A 20,187-nucleotide genomic window follows, 5' to 3' on the forward strand; every position below is an offset into this window, starting at 1 on the left:
GAGAGAGAGAGAGAGAGAGAGAGAGAGAGAGAGAGAGAGAGAGAGAGAGAGAGAGAGAGAGAGAGAGAGAGAGAGAGAGAGAGAGAGAGAGAGAGAGAGAGAGAGAGAGATGGTAGGAGTATGCCTAAATTAATCTGACAGCTCAAGTCCAAAAGGCACAGACAAATCTTGGCAAATGTCACTGACTGTTCAGCAGGTACATTTATCCCTCTAAAAAAAAAAAAATAAATAAATAAAAAAAAAATAAATAAATAAAAAATAAATAAATAAAATAAAAAAATAAATAAGTAAAAATAAATAAGAATAAATAAATAAGTAAATAAATAAGTAAAAATAATAATAATAAATAACAATAATAATAATAAATACAGTAAATTAAATAAATAAATAAATAAATAAAGTAAAATAAAAAAGTCAACCCTATTAAACTACATAATACCCATCCACTCACAATAGTAATTCCCTTTCCCACCTTCAGAATCATATATAACAAATTAATTATAATGGTGCATGATTTTTGCCATCAAAATAGGTTGGAGGTGCATAAATTGGTTAGGAAGAAAGAGAAAATACAAAAATTTCCCATAAGAAGTATTGATGATTCATGTAAGGTAAACTCAAAAAACTTTTGAACTACCACTACTACTATTACTAATCTGCTGCTATTACTTGTTATTCAATAAACTAAGGTGGATAAATAGAGGCTCTCAAATTTTCTATAAATAAATAAACTTGGACATAATAATACTATATAGTGTTGTGTTGTTGTTGTTGGTGGTAGTGGTGGTAGAGATTGTATAAACCTTTAACCATTGCAATTTTTTTTGGCAATGGAAATGTCATGAACATGATTGAGAGAGGAGAGAGAGAGAGAGAGAGGGGAGAGAGAGAGAGAGAGAGAGAGGAGAGAGAGGAGAGAGCGAGAGAGAAGAGAGTGAGAGAGGAGAGAGAGACGAGAGAGAGAGAGCGAGAGAGAGAGAGAGAGAGAGAGAGAGAGAGACGCTTGGCCCAGTACCACCATATGAGTTTCTCTGGGAGTGGATTGCACTTTCATAACAACAGGAAATAGAAATAATTGATAAATGAAATTTGTCAAATAAAGGGAAAAAGAGTACAGTCCATGGGAGGATGAATGCTGTATGCATACTTCACCTTAGAAAGGGGATGCTTTTGTTGCTGTGTCATCACACCTGACACCTGAGTGCTGCTAGGAGACTTCTATACCTTTCCTTTGCTGCCTTTTCTGCTTGAAATCAGGCTAAGTGTGTCCTCCAACTAGCCAAAAACTCTTTCATCAATAGAAAATGTCAAAATCTTTCTAGATTCAACTTCCCTTGTGACTTTTGGCACCTTGCCAAAGATATCTCTAATAACTTTGCTTCTTCATCTTTCCCTGCTTTATTTCAACTTGATTGCACCATTGCCATCTCATCTATCTCTAAAGCTGAACTCTGCTCAAACCTTTACTAAAAATTCTACCTTGAATGATTTAGGGCTTGTTCCTCCCTCTCCTCCATCCTCTGATAATTTCATGCTATCCATTTAGATCCTTTGCAGTGATGTTTTCCATGCCCTCACTGGCCTTAACCCTCAGAAGGCTCACAGGCCTGGTGGGGTCCCTCCTATTGTTTCCCAAAACTGTGCCTCCATGCTTGCACCTTGCCTAGTCAAATTCTTCCAATCCTGTCTATCAACATCTACCTTTCCTTTTTTGCTGGGAGTTTGCCTTCATTCAATAAAGGGTAACCATTCTAATCCTCTTTTAGAGATCTGATGAAACTTTTGTTGTTGTTTTAGATAAATCAAGAGCTTTTGATAGAGTCCAGCACAAAGCTTTGATCTCCAAACTACCCTTAGGTCTGTAACTTCATCTCAAGTTTCCTTTCTGGCTGTTTTATTGCAGTGGTGGTAGACAATTATTGTTCTCTCAAGTTATTAACAGTGGTGTTCCTCAGGGTTCTTTCCTCTCATCCACTCTCTTCCTATTATTCATTGATGATCTTCTAAACCTAACTTCTTGTCCTATCTACTCCTATGCTTATGGTACCACCCTGCACTTTCCTACATCTTTTCAGACATTCAGCCCTTCAGGAATTAGACAGTTCATGCAGGGAAGCTACAGAATGCCTGACTTCTGATCTCTCTAAAATTTCTGATTGAGTCAGAGCAAACTTAATATTGTTCAGTGCCTCAAAAACTCAATTCCTCTGTATATCAATCTGACACAATCTTCCAGACAACTATCCCCTCTTCTTAAATGACCCTCAACTGTTCCCCTCTTCTGTGCTGAACATCCTTGGTCAGTCCTTTACTTGTAATCTAAATTGATAGCTTCACATCTCATCTCTTGCTAAAACAGCTTCTATGAAGTTTGATGTTCTGAGTCGTCTCTGCCAGTTTTTCTCATCCTCCAGCTGCTCTGTCCATGTATGGAGTATGCTTCACATGTATGGTGGATCCACCCAAACCTTTGTTTTAGACAATGCAGAGTCAAAAGCTTTTTGTCTTATCAACTCCACTCCTTTGAATAACTGTCATCAGCCTCTTTCTCATTGCTGCAATGTTGCTCTTGTTATCTTCTATTGATATATTTACGCTAACTGCAATGTTGCTCTTGTTATCTTCTATTGATATATTTACGCTAACTGCTTTCCTGATCTTGCTAACTGCATGTTTCTCCTCCTCCTGCAGCTTCACTGCAGAAAACTTTCTACTTTCTCTTATCTCTATTCTGTCCCCTCTAAATCAATCATTCATCTCCTTTTCTGGTAAAATCTGGAACTCCCTGCCTGTTTCTGTATTTTCTCCTTCCTCTCTTTCAAGAGGAAGGTTTCAAGACAATTATCCTTCAGTATTTGATGACTGTTTCAGATTTCTTTTTGGTGAATGGTGCCTCAGTGACCATTTTTTTTCCTACATTTTTCTTGCCCTTGGCCAGTGCCCCTCTTACATAAAAAAAAGTGTACAGACTATGCTCAATACACAGACACATACAAACACACAATATATATATATATATATATATATATATATATATATATATATATATATATATATATATATATATATATATATATATATATATATATATATATATATATATATATATATATAAGGCATTTCCTTTAGAGGTATATAGTATTATTTTTCAGATCATGATCATCATGTCCTAGAATGAACCAAGCAAATCTTCACACGACAAAAGTGGCAGAATCTCAGGTGGTGACAAATAATGTAATGGTAAGCTTCATTCCAAGCATTTTGACCCAGCTTTAACAGAGGAGGAAAGATAAGAATGAAGTTCCTTAGTGATACTTCTTTGCATCCTCACTATCATATGAATAAAACTCAGAGGGTCTTTAGGACTGTAGGTATTGGTGTGAGAGAGGGAGTCAGTGGGGAGTATAGTAGACTGCCATGCTCTTGAGCAAGATCATGTTCCTCCTCTTCTTCCTCCTCCTCTTTGCCCTCTTCTATGCTATTCCAGGTTGGGGAGAGAACATCTGAAGAGAAGTCCAGCGTAGGGTGAGTGTGAGGGTTGCGTGACACCACCAGCACCAAACGGTCCCCAGCAGCAGCCATCAGGGGCACTGTCAGGCAGCAGTCAAAGTCATGTGTGCGGGTGTCGTTGACCTGATGATAAAAGGATGCTATAAGCATGAACAGCAGCAGTACTATGGCTATCACTTCAATAACAAACAGGCAGTATACATATGCACACACATATGGAATGATTTGATGGATACACAAGATACTATGGGACATCGAAAGAAGGTGAAGAAAAAGTGCTTGTAGAAGAGATATCAAAAGTATAGTTTACCTTATAGAACTATAAATGTATGGAACAGTATGGATAAAGAGATAGTAAATGCAAAAAGTATACATGGATTCAAGGCTAAGTTGGATATTAAAAGATATGGAGACTGGACAGCGTGAGCATAGTTCTTTTCACATAAAGCACAACAGTGTTCCCCTGCTATTTGTGGGGATTATGTTCCAAAGCTTCCCATGAATAGCAAAAATCCATGAATAAGGGAACCACCTCTACAAGGATCAACAATATCCATGTTTAAATCATAAAATATAAATTATTAAACAGATATAATATTAGAAAAACAGTATGGCTTTGGACAAAAACTAATTGACAAAAATTGACAAAAAATTGTTTAACAAATTTGATGAGCTATTCGAAAGGGATGGTTGGGTAGACTGTTTTAGATCTCAAAAAGCTTTTGATAAAGTTTCCACAACAGGCTACTATGGAAGTTAGAAAATATAGGAGGATTAAATGGAAAAATAATAAACTGGAGGGAAAGCAACTTAAAGGGAAGAGGAATGAGAACGGTAGTAAAAGATGTAAAATTGAAATTGAGAAAAGTAGATAGTGGAATACCACAAGGATCAGTGCTGGCACCAATACTTTTCCTGATCTACATATATGATATGCCTGAAGGAGTAGAGTTACATGAGTTTGCTTGCAGAGAATGCAAAATTACAAAGACATATAAAAAACAACAAAGACTGAAATTCTACAAGAGGATTTAAATTGAATTCCATCTGGGTGATGGAATTTAATGTGAAAAAAAAATGTCATGTAATGGAAATGGGAAAAGTGAAAAGAAACCAAAATGGACATATAAAATGGGAAATGAAGAAGTAATAAAAGTATAAGAAGAGAAAGATATGGGAGTGATAATACAGGAGAACTGACAGAGAAGCATGTAGAAAAGAAATTCAGATACATATAGAATGGTGAGAAATACTGGAACAGCATTCCACTACATGGATCAAGATATGATGAGAAAGATAATTACCACTATGATTAGACCAAAGCTGGAATATGCTGAATCAGTATGGTCTCCCCACAAGAAGAAACATGTAAGAAAACTAGAAAAGATGCAAAGGATGGCAATGAAGATGGTTCCAGAACTGGAAAAAATTAGCATATGAATACAGGTTAAAGGAAATTAATCTGCCAACACTGGAACAAGGAAGAGAAAGGGGAGATTTAATACTGATATATAAATTGTGGAATGAAGTGGAAGAAATTCATAACGAGAAACTATTGTTAAGAGAAGAAGGAAATACCAGTTTCACATAAGGATACAGCAAAAAACTATGAAAAGGGAGATGTTTAAGTAACATAAAGAAATATAGTTTCCCATAGTGAAATATAGAAGTTTGGAACAAGCTAACTGTGGAAGTAGTATCAGCAACAAGTGTGCACAACTTTAAGGAAAAGCTGGACAAGTGTAGATATGGAGATAGGACCACATGAGCATAGCTCAGGCACAGTAAATTACAACTAGGTAATTACAAACACACACACACACACACACACACACACACACACAAACCTGAAGAATCCTGTCATAGGGTTTTAATACCCCTGACCTATCAGCAGGGCCTCCTTTTCTAATCCTGTTGACGTAGACACCCTTCTCATACAGTCCATCTGATACGCTGAAGCCAAAGTCTTCATAAATACAGTCCTTATGAAGTGTCACCTGGTACACCTGTCCACCATCTGCTGCAGGGAAGGTCACATGGCCTGCACTAATTAATCCTGTGAGGACAAGGTGTGGTAAACAGACAGGGTGATGCAGAGTCAGAATGATTAGTACATTGTTTCACACTGGTTTGTATAGACACCTGCCAAAATGATAACTACTCCCAGTGAGGTCTCAAGCACTAGATCAGGGGGTGCTGTGAATTAATCAGTAATGAAGTTGTGACCTCATTGAACATTTCCCTTTGTGTCTCACAACACAAGGGGGCAGTCACAGCCTCTCCTCTAAACACAACTCTCTTCCTTCACACAAAACTACATGCACCTAATAACACAGACCCTTCACTCAAAATTCTAAACTGCTTTTGACTCTGTTCGGGGACCAGCACCTCAATGGGCCTTTTTTTTTCTTTTTTTTTCTTTCTTTTTTTGTAAAATTTGCCCTTGGTCAGTGTCCCTCTTACATATAAAAACAATCCTCAGGTTATCTTTTGCAATAGAATATATAAGTGTTGTGATATTCAGTAGTAGTTATCACTGTAGTATCTTTGATAGTTATGATTCTGTGTACTTCATTGCTTTTATTATTTTATTGTGTTGAGGGATTCATATGTTTCATTGTGCTTCAGAGTAACTGGTTTGGAACTTTGGGTATGTTTTTCTCAGGTTTATCTTGAGTGTAAAAGGACTGGGGGAATCATTTGGCTGTACAGTAATAAGCAGAAATATATACAGCACACAATATGTAGTAGAGGTGGACTCACGAGGGGGTGAGGTAGTTCTGGAGTAGGTGAGAGTGGCATGACTAACAGAGTAACTGCCTTCCTCCTTCACATCTGAGCGGTCCCCTGTTCGGCGGCGGCTGGCGAGGGTTGGGCAGAGAGCGGTGTCTCCAATTGTCTTGGTGGAACTGAGGCCCTCCAGCCCACTCACATGGACCTCTTTGTGGAGTTGTGGTGACACTGCAAGAGGATTAGATTAAGTCAGACAATGTTTCCTCTCAAACTAATAAAACAAAAACTAAAGTACATTTTTTTGTGGTTATTTTGCACTTGGAAGTCTTAGTATTCCCTCACTGAGGAAGCTCCATTCTTTCTGCCTGAATGGATGAATGTTGCAAGTGGGAATACATGAATAAATAGATGAAAATAAATCATCAGGATTATTTATCATAAAGTATGAAAACAAATACCAAACATCATAAGTAGCTGACAATGATGCACCTACCATTAATAATGTTTCACTTATCTACCAACACCACTCCTCATGTGTTTGCAGGATTTGGGGACACATTGAAAGGAATTACAACAGAAAATGTAAAAACAGACTTTTATATTTGTCTATATCTACCTTTTTCTATATTTACAGAACTTAGTTAAGCTCATACTGTCCCATTTTACAAAGTATTATTAACATATTATGTATAGTGTACAACAAACCACTTCCTCTGTTAATGCATCCCATTGGTCCAGTGTTGAAATATTTCTGTATATTCTTATATCCTCTTTGCTTGTAAAGTGTGTGTGTGTGTGTGTGTGTGTGTGTGTGTGTGTGTGTGTGTGTGTGTGTGTGTGTGTGTGTGATGCATCTGTTGTATGTACTGGCACACATGCCAGCTCTCACCTGTGCGTGTGTGCGACAGGTGTGTGGGGGAGGTGTGAGGAAGTTCCCGTAGGCCACAACTTTCACTGATCTGGTTGAGGTCAGCAATCATCTTGTCCCAGTCAGTTTTGTCTTCTGTAGGTCACCAATATGTATCTCAGAATACATAACACAATACCAATTTGCTTAGTCTATTCACTCTATAAATGATTCTTTGAATACATTGTTTCTAAAGAAAACTCTACAAATAAATTAAATGGAAAGGAGCTACTACTTTACCAATATAAGACTGATGTCTCATTTTGTTATTTTACAAGTGCCTATTTCTTGTTCAATGATAAATTATTTAAACACAGCCAATACATAAGGTCCTTCCATTAAGATGACATTAGCAGCTGACTGAGTGCCTGACCTGACTGTCCGCTGTCTATGGAGGGTGGTGGAGAGGGTGACCTGCGAGCCTCATCCATGTCTCCTTCTATGGATCTTTTGTTGGCCTCACTGTTGTCTGTGTCCCCACTCCCTGCCAACTCCTCTCTCCCTTCATTGCCTGCTCTCCTCCGCACAGTACTGCCACAGTCTGCAGGTGTGCAAGTGTAGGGAAAACACCATTATTCTGTAATTCCTTCAAAGCTCTCTTATGTCTCACTGGAGACTTATGAATTCCTACTAACTTCCACAGACAAAGCCATAGTAGAAATGTTTTCAGTCATTCTTTTCCAAGCACACATTTCTTGTACTTTTTTGTTTTTTACTTTGCCTCTAAAGCTAGTTCTGATTTCATCAAAACTATTAGTGTCAGATTTTTTTTTTACATAAAGCAATTGAAGAGCATAAGAGGACATACTTAACTTCATTTGAAAAAAAAAAAAGGAAGTAAATGTACTCAATCGTAATCTTAATAATTTTGTAATGTGCCATGTGCTAATTACAACAATTTACCTGATCTAAAAACAATATCTGAGCCTGAATCTCTTTTGGACAGTGCAGGAGTGGAGCCAGGAGGGGCAGGGTCCAGACCTGAACTGTCCCAGGATTCCACTGCTGAATCCACTGAAGGGATGGCTGGCCCAAAGCGGCCCAACCAGTCATTGCGGCCCAATTCGTCACTGGTGACTCCTGATAAGCACAAGGAGAGCAGCAAGTAAATAAAGGTTGTATCACATACAGTAGACAGGTCTGTGGAACAGCTACAGGCATTCATCACATGAGGCTGCCATAAAGTACACCAGACAATTTATTATTTTCTTTAAAATTATAGTAAAACCTTCACAAACTGAACTATATGGGATGAGGTGGCTGACGGTTTATCCGAAAGTTTGATTTATCCAACAATACATGTTTTTGGCTGGTTTCTATGCACATAAACATGCACATTTATTGTTATTTACAGTATATTTGTTAGCAGATTATAAGCCTCAAGATAGATATTTACAGCATATTTTGTTATTACACACTGTACACAATGCACTAACTGGGGTGTGTTCAGTTGGGCAAATCAAGTTACCTGAGATGCCCAATTCTCAAATGAATGCTCTCTTTCTGTGGTGCTGGTTGCCCACACGGGTGACTTGGGTTACCCAAACCAAGGAGGTGGTGTGCTCTGTGCTCTGATGACATCACAACAAAAATGGCTGCCCAACCATACTTATATTGGTGTTATTCTCAGTCATTTATTGCAGATGACTACAACACTGTCTGCATACATGCAATGATATGCACTAATAAGTAAAGTACTGAGTCTTAAATATATAAAAGAATGAAAATAAAGGAAATGGGATGGATAATTAGTGATAGATCTTCACCAAGAACCTCATCACTGAGGACAGCAAGTGCTCTGTAATATAAACCACCAAATGGATAGGCATCAGCCATATGTTTATTGCTACAGTTGGATAGAATGTGGCTGTTTCCATGGAAATGTCAATAATTTGTTTACAGTATCCCAGGAGGCACCCAAAACCATTCAGTTGGGCCACTTGGGCGACCCAGGTTACCTGAGTTGTTGTACTGAATGCACCCCTGGTCACTTAAGAGTTCACTTAACATTAAGCAACTACACACTTAGTGTTCACTTAAGAGCTCACTTAACTGCACACAACACAGTGGTGACATATGAACTAACAACATTATGCACTATACTACTAGTGTACTTTTGCTTGTCACTCAGAGTTGCCATAAGGGTGTTCAAGTTATCCAATATTTGGCTTATTTGGGTTTGGTTTAGGGAGGTTTTACTGTATATGGCAGGAAATACAGTATATTAGCCAATACATAGGATGCCATCTTCTATAAACTCTATAAATTAAGCTAAAAGCAATGAATATACAAATACCTAACAAAATAGTTTTAAGGTGAAACACACATGTATGCATTAGCTTTTTATACCAGCTTTTTTAAACAACCCATAACATACAGTGATTGCAAAAAAAATATGCTCAAATACATATCACAAATAAAGTTTACTTGACATACTCTGACCTGAGTCTCTGGGGCGGGAGATCTTAAGGGTGACCGTGTCTCCCGAGTTCTGCAGCATGAGGATGGCCTCACTGAGTGGCTTCCCTCGCAACGACACACCGTTGATGGCAAGCAATCGGTCTCCAACATGAATAGCTCCTGTGCGATCAGCCAGTCCACCTGGTCAACACAATTTGTTACTGTGGCAAACTAATCACTATGATTTTTTTGAAGTGTCATTATCTACTGACAATTACTACTGGCACTGAGCTAAAAGGCTATCCTGACAAAGCTACCCATACCTATGAGGAAAAATAATGTCTAGATATTAACTAGTGCTGGAGATCATACTGTAGTCAGATTTATATCATATGCTGACAATAACTGCAAAGGAAAGGGGAGGAAGTAATCATCAATCATGCTTAACTACTATCATTAATTATAATTAATACAGAAGTATTGGTTTTCTGATTAAATGAGATATTAAAGGAGGGAAACCCTCCACTTCATAAACTTGGGGACTTTGGGATATAATGGACAATCATAACAAAACTGAAAAATATGAAAATGGAAACACGGAATAGGACTTCCTTGGAAAAGAAAAACAGGTGCAACTGTATTATCATGAAATTATCACATAGTATAAACCTCAACTCAATAAACAAGTGGAGAAACAAATGAGGAATAATGAAAAAAATAGATTACAAGATCATAAGGATACAGTTAGAAGATGATTTTATGGAAAAGATAAAAGGACCAGTGGATCATAAGGCAGGCCATTATTTACCACAGTATCAGAGAACAATGTGCATTCACCACTCACCAGGAGCCAGCCCAGCAATGTAGATGGGGTCGAAGGGCTCCTCACTGCCAGAGATGGTAATGCCCAGAGCACCTCCATGTCTTACCAGCTCCACTGTGTACATCACCAGGCTGCCACTCTCTTCTGCTGAGACAAGATGTATCACCCACTGCCTTTCACCTTTATTTAGATACTATATACCAGGTTGGCAATCCCTAACAGGATGGCCCAGACAAAGCATCACTCACTAATATATACATAATTCACACTTGTAACTCCATTGGCTGCAAGTGGAAAGGGATAGTCTTATGGACAAAACTATTACATCCTAGGAACTCAGGCATAGCACAGCTAGCTATGGAATATTGAAAAAAAAAATGACAAACCTGAAAAAATGAATGTAAGAACCATGAGAACAGTAAGTTGCTGCATAAATGTCATCATTTCAAAGCTATACTTTTTTATAAGATTTCTTCATTATAGCAATCCTTTTTTCATCATAGGTTCACTTACTTCAAACTTTGCATAATCAAATGGGTTGTCAAAAGGACAGACACTAACAAACCACAGAGGAACTGAAAGATGCAATACTCAAAGGAACATCTTGATAGTATTAAGCTTCATTTGGACACTACATAGGAATATCATGGCACTAAGCAGGAACTTATACCTTGGGATTTTACTCATTTCACCTCAACTCAATATTATTGGTTATCAAAGAATGAATCTGCCAACATTCAACAGAGAGAGAGAGAGAGATAAGAGCCACACATTCAGTATAAGATCCTCACCTGAGTAGAGTTCATCCTTTTGTACTCTGAGTGTCACAATGTCATCACAGCAGTGCAGGATGGATTTGGCATCCTCCAGGGTGAGGTGCTCCAGGCGGGTGGAGTCAATGGCCAGGAGGCGGTCGCCGGGCTGCATGGTGCCAGATCGGTGGGCAGGGGACCCCCGCACCACCTCACTGATCAGCAGTGGTTCCCCAGCTCCAGCACGGCGTGATACTTGAGTGAGAGTCAAAGGTTTAGTTTATGAATACTTCTGTGCAATATTTATTATAATTTTAAGAAACATCTTTAAAAACTAAGCAGTGTATATAGGATAATTACAGACAAATTTCCATGCAAATACAATAATATATTTCATGAAGACCACTTAATAATACACAAATCAGAGGAGGTAGAGATTTATAAGCTTCAAGTACAAAAAAGTGTGTTTTGTGAATCTCTACATGTGAGTGAACTTGCAACAAAAACCTAAAGTGCTTCATGTCATACCATGAAAGACTATATGGAAATTGGGAAACAGAGTAAATACTGATGGTGTCATTACTTTTTTAGGGCTTTTAGGGCTCCTGGGGTGTAGTAGGGTGGGCCATGAGACTGTCCCTTTTCATTGGGGACTGACAGGGCTAAGAGTGTGAATGGTGTGTGTATGTGTATGTGTGTATTTACCTAGTTGTGCTTTATGGGAAAAGAGCTATGCTTGTGCTGTCCCATCTCCATATCTTTTAATATCCATCTTAGCCTTGAATCCATGTATACTTTCTGCATTTACTATCTCCTCATCCAGACTGTTCCACACATCAATACTTCTATATGGGAAACTATACTTTTTGACGTCTCTTCTACAAGCACTCCTCTTCAGCCTCTTCCCATGTCCTCTAGTGTCCCGTGTATCCCAGACCATTAAGTCGCTCCGGTCCACCTCCTCTACTCCCTCATATGCTTTATATATTGCAATCGTCTCCCTTTTCTCTCCTCTTTTTCAACGTTGGTAGATGTAGCCTTTTCAGTCTCTCTTCATATGATAAGTCCCTGATACTTGGTACCATCTTTGTAGCTGCTCTCTGAACTCTCTCCAATTTTCTTGTATCCTTTTTCTTGTATGGCGACCACACTACTGCTGCATATTCTAGTCTAGGTCTTATCAGCGACACAATCATCTTCCTGACCACCTCTTCATCCATATATGCAAAGGCCTTCCTTATTCTTCTCAACAAGTTATAGGTTTCTCCTGTAATTTTGCTAATGTGTCTCTCCGGGATCAGCTTCCCAGTCACTGTAACACCGAGATCCTTTTCCTCTTCTGCTCCATTCAACCTTACACCATTCAACACATAATTTCCTTTTACTCTTCTTGTACTTTTTCCAAATTCTATTACCTTACACTTTAAATTAAATTCCATTTCCAATCTATAACTCCACTCTGATATCTTGTTCAGGTCTTCTTGTAATGTTCCACAGTCCTCTGCACTCTCAACTTTCTTCAGCAACTTTGCATCATCTGCAAAAAGGCTCATGTAGCTGTTCACACTCTCTGTCATATCATTAATATAGACTGCAAACATGATTGGTGCAAGTAATGAGCCTCGGAGTACTCCACTTATGACTTCCCTCCATGATGATTTTTTATCTTTTACCACCATTCTCATTTCTCTGTTTGTCAAGAAATTTTCCCTCCATCTCAGCAGGCCCCCCCTTAGCCCACCATTATGCTTCAACTTCCACAACAATTTCCTGTGTGGCACTTTATCAAAGGCCTTCTTCAGGTCTAAATAAACACAATCAGACCATCCATCTCTTTCTTGCATTATATCCACCACTCTAGAATAAAAACTCAGTAAGTTTGTAACATACGATCTCCCTCTCCTAAATCCAAATTGTTGCTTTATTATCACTTCATTTCCTTCTAGGTACTGCATCCATTTATCCTTCACCAATCTTTCATACATTTTGCACACCACACTTGTTAGAGACACAGGTCTATAGTTTAATGGCTCCTCTTTGCTACCACCTTTGTTGGCTCTCTTCCATTCAATTGGGACTCTGCTTTCAATTAGGGAGCTTTCAATAATATTGTGTATTACCCATGTCAACTGCTGATTGCACTCTTTTTAGTATCCATCCTGACACTCCATCAGGTCCAGGGGCCTTCCTAACATCTAGTCCCTCCATCTGTTTCTGGACATCCTCTTCAGTCACTTGGATTTCCCCCAGACCTACTTTTTCACTCATCTCACTCTGCCACACAAATGTTTTCTCTTTTGTGAATACTGATTGAAAACTTCTGTTCATTATCTCTGCCAATTCAGCCGGATCCTCACACATTTGGCCATTCACCTTCAATCTGCTTATTCCTTCTCTATTTTTCATTTTGCTGTTCACATATCTGAAGAATAGTTTTGGTTCCTCTTTGCATTTGTGTGTGTGTGTGTGTGTGTGTGTGTGTGTGTGTGTGTGTGTGTGTGTGTGTGTGTGTGTGTGTGTGTGTGTGTGTAGTGCCTTGTCTGGGGTGGCCTGTGTAGGATTGGCAGCCTGGTATACAGGTAGATAGGTAGGTAAGTATGCTATGCCACCCACCAGTAAGGGTAATGCCCAGGCCGTTGTGTCGCTTGGCCAGCTTGACAGCAAAGGTTCCTGAAGAAGGCACCACAGAGTCAGCCACGTCAAACTCTACATCAAGAGTGACAGTGGGCCGAGAATTGGCCACCATCTGGGTGACCTCACTCACTCCAAGGCCTGACACACTGCGGCCGTTGACCCCCATGATGCGGTCACCCACACAGATCACACTGCACCTGGAAAATATCCACACACTTTTTCACCCAAGCTCCTGATTATCATTTATGCTAAATTCATGATTGCCAGGTGTTGCCCACCAAGACAGAGACTCAAAATCATGTAGTCCAACCTACCAGTCAATTAAATTTATTTTTATTACACATCCATCTTCTATCACCTCCTTCCTCCATCTCCTTACATCTAATCTTCCTGTTCAAAACTATCCACTCCCACCTTAATTTTTCCCTCTTTTCATCATCCCCAACATCAAGCTAAAACATGATTTATGCAAAGTGGTCAATATTTATATGAGATAATATCTTTTAGATATAAGAAAAACACTTATTAATAGTGTATCTCTTGCAGTATCAAATAGCTGTGTTGCATCACCTTAAATCAAATGGGAAATTCTCTCTCTCTCTCTCTCTCTCTCTCAATGAACAGCACAAAGGGGTATCACATACTTATTACAGAGCACCTTCCTACATCTCACACATACTCACTTGTCAGCAGGACCACCAGAATCCATTGCCGCCACAAAAGGTAAGGCCGTGTCTGGGTCGGTGGCGTGGGGAGGTGGCCGCAGCACCAGACCGTAGCCTCGGCCTTCCACCACCAGAGTTACTGTGAGGCACTCAGAATGACACACACCCACCCCAGCGCCTCCAACACTTCCTCCTGTGGTGTGAGAGGAGAGGGATGCTGTGGATAATAGAGATGAGTGTTAAAATAAGTGCATTTCTAAAAGAAGGCCGGCGATCAAGCAGAAGGGTACACTATTACAAGGAGTTATTATTTAAATTAAATATATTCTAGAAAACTGTGTAATTATAAGCAAAGCAGAAATATATGCCTTACAAGAAAATATTAAAGTTTAGTGGCTCAATTAAGATAAAATCATGTTTTCTATAAAGCTAAGCATAAAGATACACTAGCAACATATAACTGCAACAAGACCTGAGACAATAGAATATTAATATAAAAGAGAAAAGAAGGCATATTGGAGAAGCAACAAGCATTTAGAACCATAACAGGTGAGGGCTTGGCCAGACAATTGTTTTGCCTTTGTGTGAGTTTAGTGCTGAGCTCAGCATGCCTACTGGCTTTTGTGTTTCCTTTCATCATTGAAGGCTACATTTTCAGTGTATCCATTACTTACAGTAGCTAACTGGAGAGAGAGAGAGAGAGAGAGAGAGAGAGAGAGAGAGAGAGAGAGAGAGAGAGAGAGAGAGAGAGAGAGAGAGAGAGAGAGAGAGAGAGAGAGAGAGAGAGAGAGAGAGAGAGAGAGAGAGAGAGAGAGAAAGGCAGACAGACAAGAAAGAACAAATCAAGACAGACTAGCATGAAAGAAACAGACAGCATGGCCAGATAAAACAGAGAAACAGACTTACAAAACATGTCCCCACCAAGGTAACATAAACACATACCTGTATCAGAGCGGTCACCTGGCCTGGGTCGCCTGTTGACTCTGCGGGCAGCTGATGAACGCGTCCTCTGGGAGGTAAGGGTGTTGTAGCTTGAGCCAGGGGATAAGTAACCCCCTCCTCCCCCGCCACCACTGCTATTGTACCCACTGCTGCTGCCCACCACTCCATACAGGTGGGGAAAGGCCACACCACCTCCTGAAAGAATGAAGCAAATTAATACACAAGCTTAGTTATGTGTATAAAAATAATCAACTAATTACTACTTGTCTTTTAGAATAGTGATTGATACATACACACACATACATATACTGAGGCTGTCACTCCCCAAAAAGGGGGTAGCCAAGATAATCGGTTTTCATGATTTTTTCTTTGGAACCTAATCCATTAATATAACAAGAACTACCCTATAATTTATCAATATTTCATGACTCTGTTATTCAAGACCCATAAACACCAGTAGGTGGTTAAAACTAGGGAGAGCCTAAGGGCACTCCCTCCTACAGTAGAGCCTCAGAAATTAAGACAACAATGAAGATGATAAACTAAGCCATTCTAACATCTGCATATTAAATTGAGAGTGACACATGACCTTGCTGTTGTAGTGTACAGCTACATACACTATATACTCATCAAGTGCCATATTCTTACGGTGAGACCTCACACAGGTACACTTTCACTAAAGTTGCCATATTAATTTTTCATCTGAATTCAGTGAAAGCCCAATAAAATGGGATATTTTCTGTGGGCCTAATCTTCTATGTCTGTCCATATGTCCATATGTCTGTCTCTCACCCCTGCAAAAGGGTATCTTGGACTGGGCTGCAGATCCAGGTATGATCTCCAAGGTCACATGGGAGCCTGGTGCTGTCTTGAGGAGTTGTGCTGCCTCTGCCACTGTTAGCTGGTCCAGCCGGGTGCCATCAATGGCCGCCACCACATCGCTCACTGCTAGTGCCCCACACCTGCACCAGGGATGGGAGTGTCAATATTACTGAATATGGAGGTGGACTTAGTTGTCAAGAACTGTTACTACTTCCTATATCAAAGCAGGTGAGTTTTTCATCCACACTTCTGTGATGTCAAGCACTACAAAGTTTCACAGTTATGGGAATAACTGAGTGTATTTAAAGCATAACATTTGGATACTTCACAAAGAAAGATGAGTTACATATACATGTCATAAATTCTTAATAAATTCATATAATTATGCATATGTACATGATACAAGCCCTTTTCCATGTTAATATGTAATTTTCAAAAATATTCTAAGATGCTACTTGAAGTCTGAATATGAATTGTAACTCTCTTCTAAAGGATTTGAATAAGGTTCTTCTGTCCACTGGTATGGCCTTAGGCTTGGTCACTTAAGCCATGATCTTTACTGTATCAGTAAGAAAGGTATTAAATGTATGAAACTGTTTGCATAAGTGATTGCCTATTCCTGCTTTTCCCTGAGGTGAAAAGTATGGATGGCATCACCTCTCAGCAATGCTGGCGGGCCGGATGGTTTCAATGATGATGGTGCTGGGCTCTGGGTGGGCACTGGTGAGGCTGATGCCAAGTGATGTGCCGGCAGCTCGCTCTATTTCCACCAGCAGCGGCCCACCTGAGGCCCTCACACTCTCCATCACTGACACATCATACCTGCACCACATAACACATGTATTTGTGGCTTAAATAAATCTAGTGAATCTTAAATATGTAAAAATTATTCCAATAATTAATTAAATTAGTTTCTTACTGCTACTGATTATGATGATCAGTGGTTCCCATGATAAATTAATATATGTAAATGAACGTGTAGCTTTACAATGATCGTGTGAGAAGTGGCCAAAGTGTTGAAGGATTAAGAAGCAGTCTTTGGACTGAAATTATTAGTGAAATGATAACATGAGATTACACTGACTTGGTCAAGTGGAGGGAAGGAGTAAAATTAAGTAGGTTAAAAAGTTATACAATTTTCAAAATTGGAAAGAAACAGCCAAGGAAGGACATAGAATCCAGTACTGTTGAGGCCACTGCCAATGTCATGAATGGGCTGCAGTTGAGTCCTTGTCTCTGGGCCAGAGGATAATGTACCACACTGCTACAGCAATTGTAAACACAGGTGCACAGATTTGTGAGGCTAGGCTTGCCATGAGGACTCTGTGCCTCATGGTCGGACAGGTTTGAGGATGCGTTGGTTTGTGTGATCTGAACAATATATGCTTACTGACACTGGAAGCTGCACTTTGCCACATAAATAACCATGGCTAGTTTGTCCACCAGGATGTATACTTAGTCAAGTCTGTGCAACAATTCTACCTGTCATTTATTGCCTATCAGGATCTTACACTAGTACACATGGACTTCCACTATGACTCCTCTCAGTTACTGCACTACTTGATGGTAGTGCAAGACTCTCTCTCTCTCTCTCTCTCTCTCTCTCTCTCTCTCTCTCTCTCTCTCTCTCTCTCTCTCTCTCTCTCTCTCTCTCTCTCTCTCTCTCTCTCTCTCTCTCTCTCTCTCTCTCTACATACTCGATGGTAAGTGTGGCTGCTCGTTCAATTCTCTGTAGCATTTCCTGGGCATCCTTCAGGGAGCAGTGGCTGAGGTCACGCCCGTCCACAGCCACCAGACGGTCTCCAGCCTTGATGGTTCCCTCTCTGCAAGGAAACCAACCATGTGTAACACTCACTACTTCCTCTATACATTAACTATTATTCATATATCTATGTATGTATATCAGGTGGATATCTTTTGGGCAGAGGATAACACACACACACTAACACACACACACACACACACACACACACACACACACACACACACACACACACTACATAATATGTAGTGTGTGTATAGCAGTGAGATAAGACTGATACTGATAAAAAATTAGATACAAAAAAATTAAAGTTTTCCATACAGGATAACAGATCTGTGGGATGCATTACCTGGTAAAGTCTGTCTGCAAATGGTATACATACATATATTAAAGGAAAGATGTGATAAAAATGGCATTCAAAGATGAGATATTATGGGCTTGACTCAGTTCTGTGAAAATACAAGTGTTACACACAAACACACACACACACACACACACACACACTAGCATTCCTTCACATCTTAAGTTCTTAATTTTAAATGAGTATAGTTATGAGTCTAAGTGAACTTAGAATGAGTCTGATGCCTTGTCTCTAATATGTGGAATGAAGATACCTCCACTTTCCTGACAACTATAAAATTCCTTGTAATGGTGGGATAGCAACACTGAGGAAGGTAAAACATGTCATTGTGATGAAGGAAACTTATCTATTCAGTCACTAAACAGATGCCCACCTGTCAGCTGGACCGCCGAGCCTGACATGGGTGATGACCAGTGGCCGTGTCTTGGAGGGGTCAAGGGATGTGCCCCCTCGCACTGTGAACCCAAAGCTGTTTTCCTCCTTCTCCAGCAAGACGGCCACGGTTCGTGCCACCACACACCCACTCCCTTGTACCGCTGAAACATGAACACTTCCATTACTAAGATAACTGCAAGGAAGCTAGAGAGTTATTAAGCTTTCTTTGGGCACTGTGACATGTGGTAGGCTATCAGAGTAACCCTAGAGTCATATTTAAGGCTGATGTTAAAGTTACTGCTGTTTTTAAGGATGTTTTCATGATTCTTTAGGTAGTTTAACAAGGACACATTTTGCATCTTCAATGAGACATGAAGTGTATAATTTTATTTACCAGGCAGTGCATATAACTGAGAAAATGGTTATGAAGAGATACCTTTTATTTGAGTAATGCTGGACAATACTTACTAAGTGAAAGATATTTATGAATCTATCCTCAACAGGAAGATTCGTAAACAGCAATCTCTTCACAATCTTATATATGAGTGCCATTATGGGTTCCATTGAGGCTGCTCTACTGAAGTTCTGGGTTTTCTTACTGAGTTTTGGTCATCCTCTTTTAGGAATTTTGGGGAAACTTTCACTGTTGCCTTCAAAACATTAACAGCTTTTGGTAGAGTCTGGCAAAAGGTTTGATTTCCAAACTATCTTTCTATGGCTTCTATCTTTCTTTCTGTAACTTCATCTCAAATTTCCTTTCTGACTGTTCTATAGCTGCTGTGGTAGATAGTCAATGTTCTTCTCCTAAATCTATTAACAGGGTTCTGTCCTGTCACCCACTCTCTTCCTATTATTCATCAGCAATCTCCTAAACCAAACTTCTTGTCCTATCCACTCCTATGCTGATGATACCACCTGCACTTTTCCATGTCATTTCACGGACAGCCAACCCTTCAGGAACTAAGCAGCTCATGCAGGGAAGCCACAGAACACCTATCTTCTAATTTCTCAAAAATTTCTGACTGGGGCAGTGTGAACTTAGTATTATTCACTGCCTCAAAAACTCAATTCCTCCATCCCCTCTTCTTCAGTGATACTCAACTGTCCCCCTCTTCTACACTGAACATTCTTTCTTGGTTTGTCCTTTACTTATAATCTAAGCTGGAAACTTCACATCTCAACTCTAACTAAAACAGCTTCTATGAAGTTAAGTGTTCTAAGTAACCTCTGCCAGTTTTTCTCAACCCCCAGCTGCTAACTCTATAGAGGCCTTATCCGTCCATGTATGGAGTATGCATCGCATGTACGAAGGGGTTCCACTTATACCATTCTTTTTAGATACGTGGAATCAAATGCTTTTCGTCTCATCAACCCCTGTCCTCTAACTGACTTCAGCTTCTCTCTCATTGCCTCAATGTTGCATCTCTTCTTATCTTCTATCACTATTTTTCATAATAACTACTTTTTTGATCTTGTCAACTGCATGTCTTCCCTCTTCCTG

The 20,187-nt window shown here is 39.6% G+C and overlaps 1 protein-coding gene across 3 annotated transcripts in view; it reads right to left on the reverse strand.

Annotated features, from left to right (window-relative positions):
- Positions 1-1,913: 1,913 nt before the first annotated feature.
- Positions 1,914-20,187, reverse strand: part of LOC135098861 (glutamate receptor-interacting protein 2-like) — a 138,980-nt gene continuing 120,706 nt past the window's right edge. For all 3 annotated transcript variants that reach the window (XM_064001290.1, XM_064001407.1, XM_064001356.1), the window contains 16 exons: positions 18,685-18,847; positions 17,886-18,011; positions 16,846-17,010; positions 16,159-16,328; positions 15,367-15,561; positions 14,443-14,641; positions 13,739-13,956; positions 11,165-11,380; positions 10,395-10,517; positions 9,593-9,751; positions 8,054-8,230; positions 7,524-7,691; positions 7,133-7,246; positions 6,274-6,471; positions 5,358-5,566; positions 1,914-3,633 (listed from right to left, as the gene is read on the reverse strand). In XM_064001290.1, the coding sequence (XP_063857360.1) occupies positions 3,349-3,633; positions 5,358-5,566; positions 6,274-6,471; positions 7,133-7,246; positions 7,524-7,691; positions 8,054-8,230; positions 9,593-9,751; positions 10,395-10,517; positions 11,165-11,380; positions 13,739-13,956; positions 14,443-14,641; positions 15,367-15,561; positions 16,159-16,328; positions 16,846-17,010; positions 17,886-18,011; positions 18,685-18,847 (2,885 nt within the window). In that variant the 3' untranslated portion in view covers positions 1,914-3,348. The remainder of the gene's footprint in view (positions 3,634-5,357; positions 5,567-6,273; positions 6,472-7,132; positions 7,247-7,523; positions 7,692-8,053; positions 8,231-9,592; positions 9,752-10,394; positions 10,518-11,164; positions 11,381-13,738; positions 13,957-14,442; positions 14,642-15,366; positions 15,562-16,158; positions 16,329-16,845; positions 17,011-17,885; positions 18,012-18,684; positions 18,848-20,187) is intronic.

The sequence above is a fragment of the Scylla paramamosain genome, chromosome 1 (genome assembly GCF_035594125.1).
Source record: "Scylla paramamosain isolate STU-SP2022 chromosome 1, ASM3559412v1, whole genome shotgun sequence".
NCBI classification, from domain to species: Eukaryota; Metazoa; Arthropoda; class Malacostraca; order Decapoda; family Portunidae; genus Scylla; species Scylla paramamosain.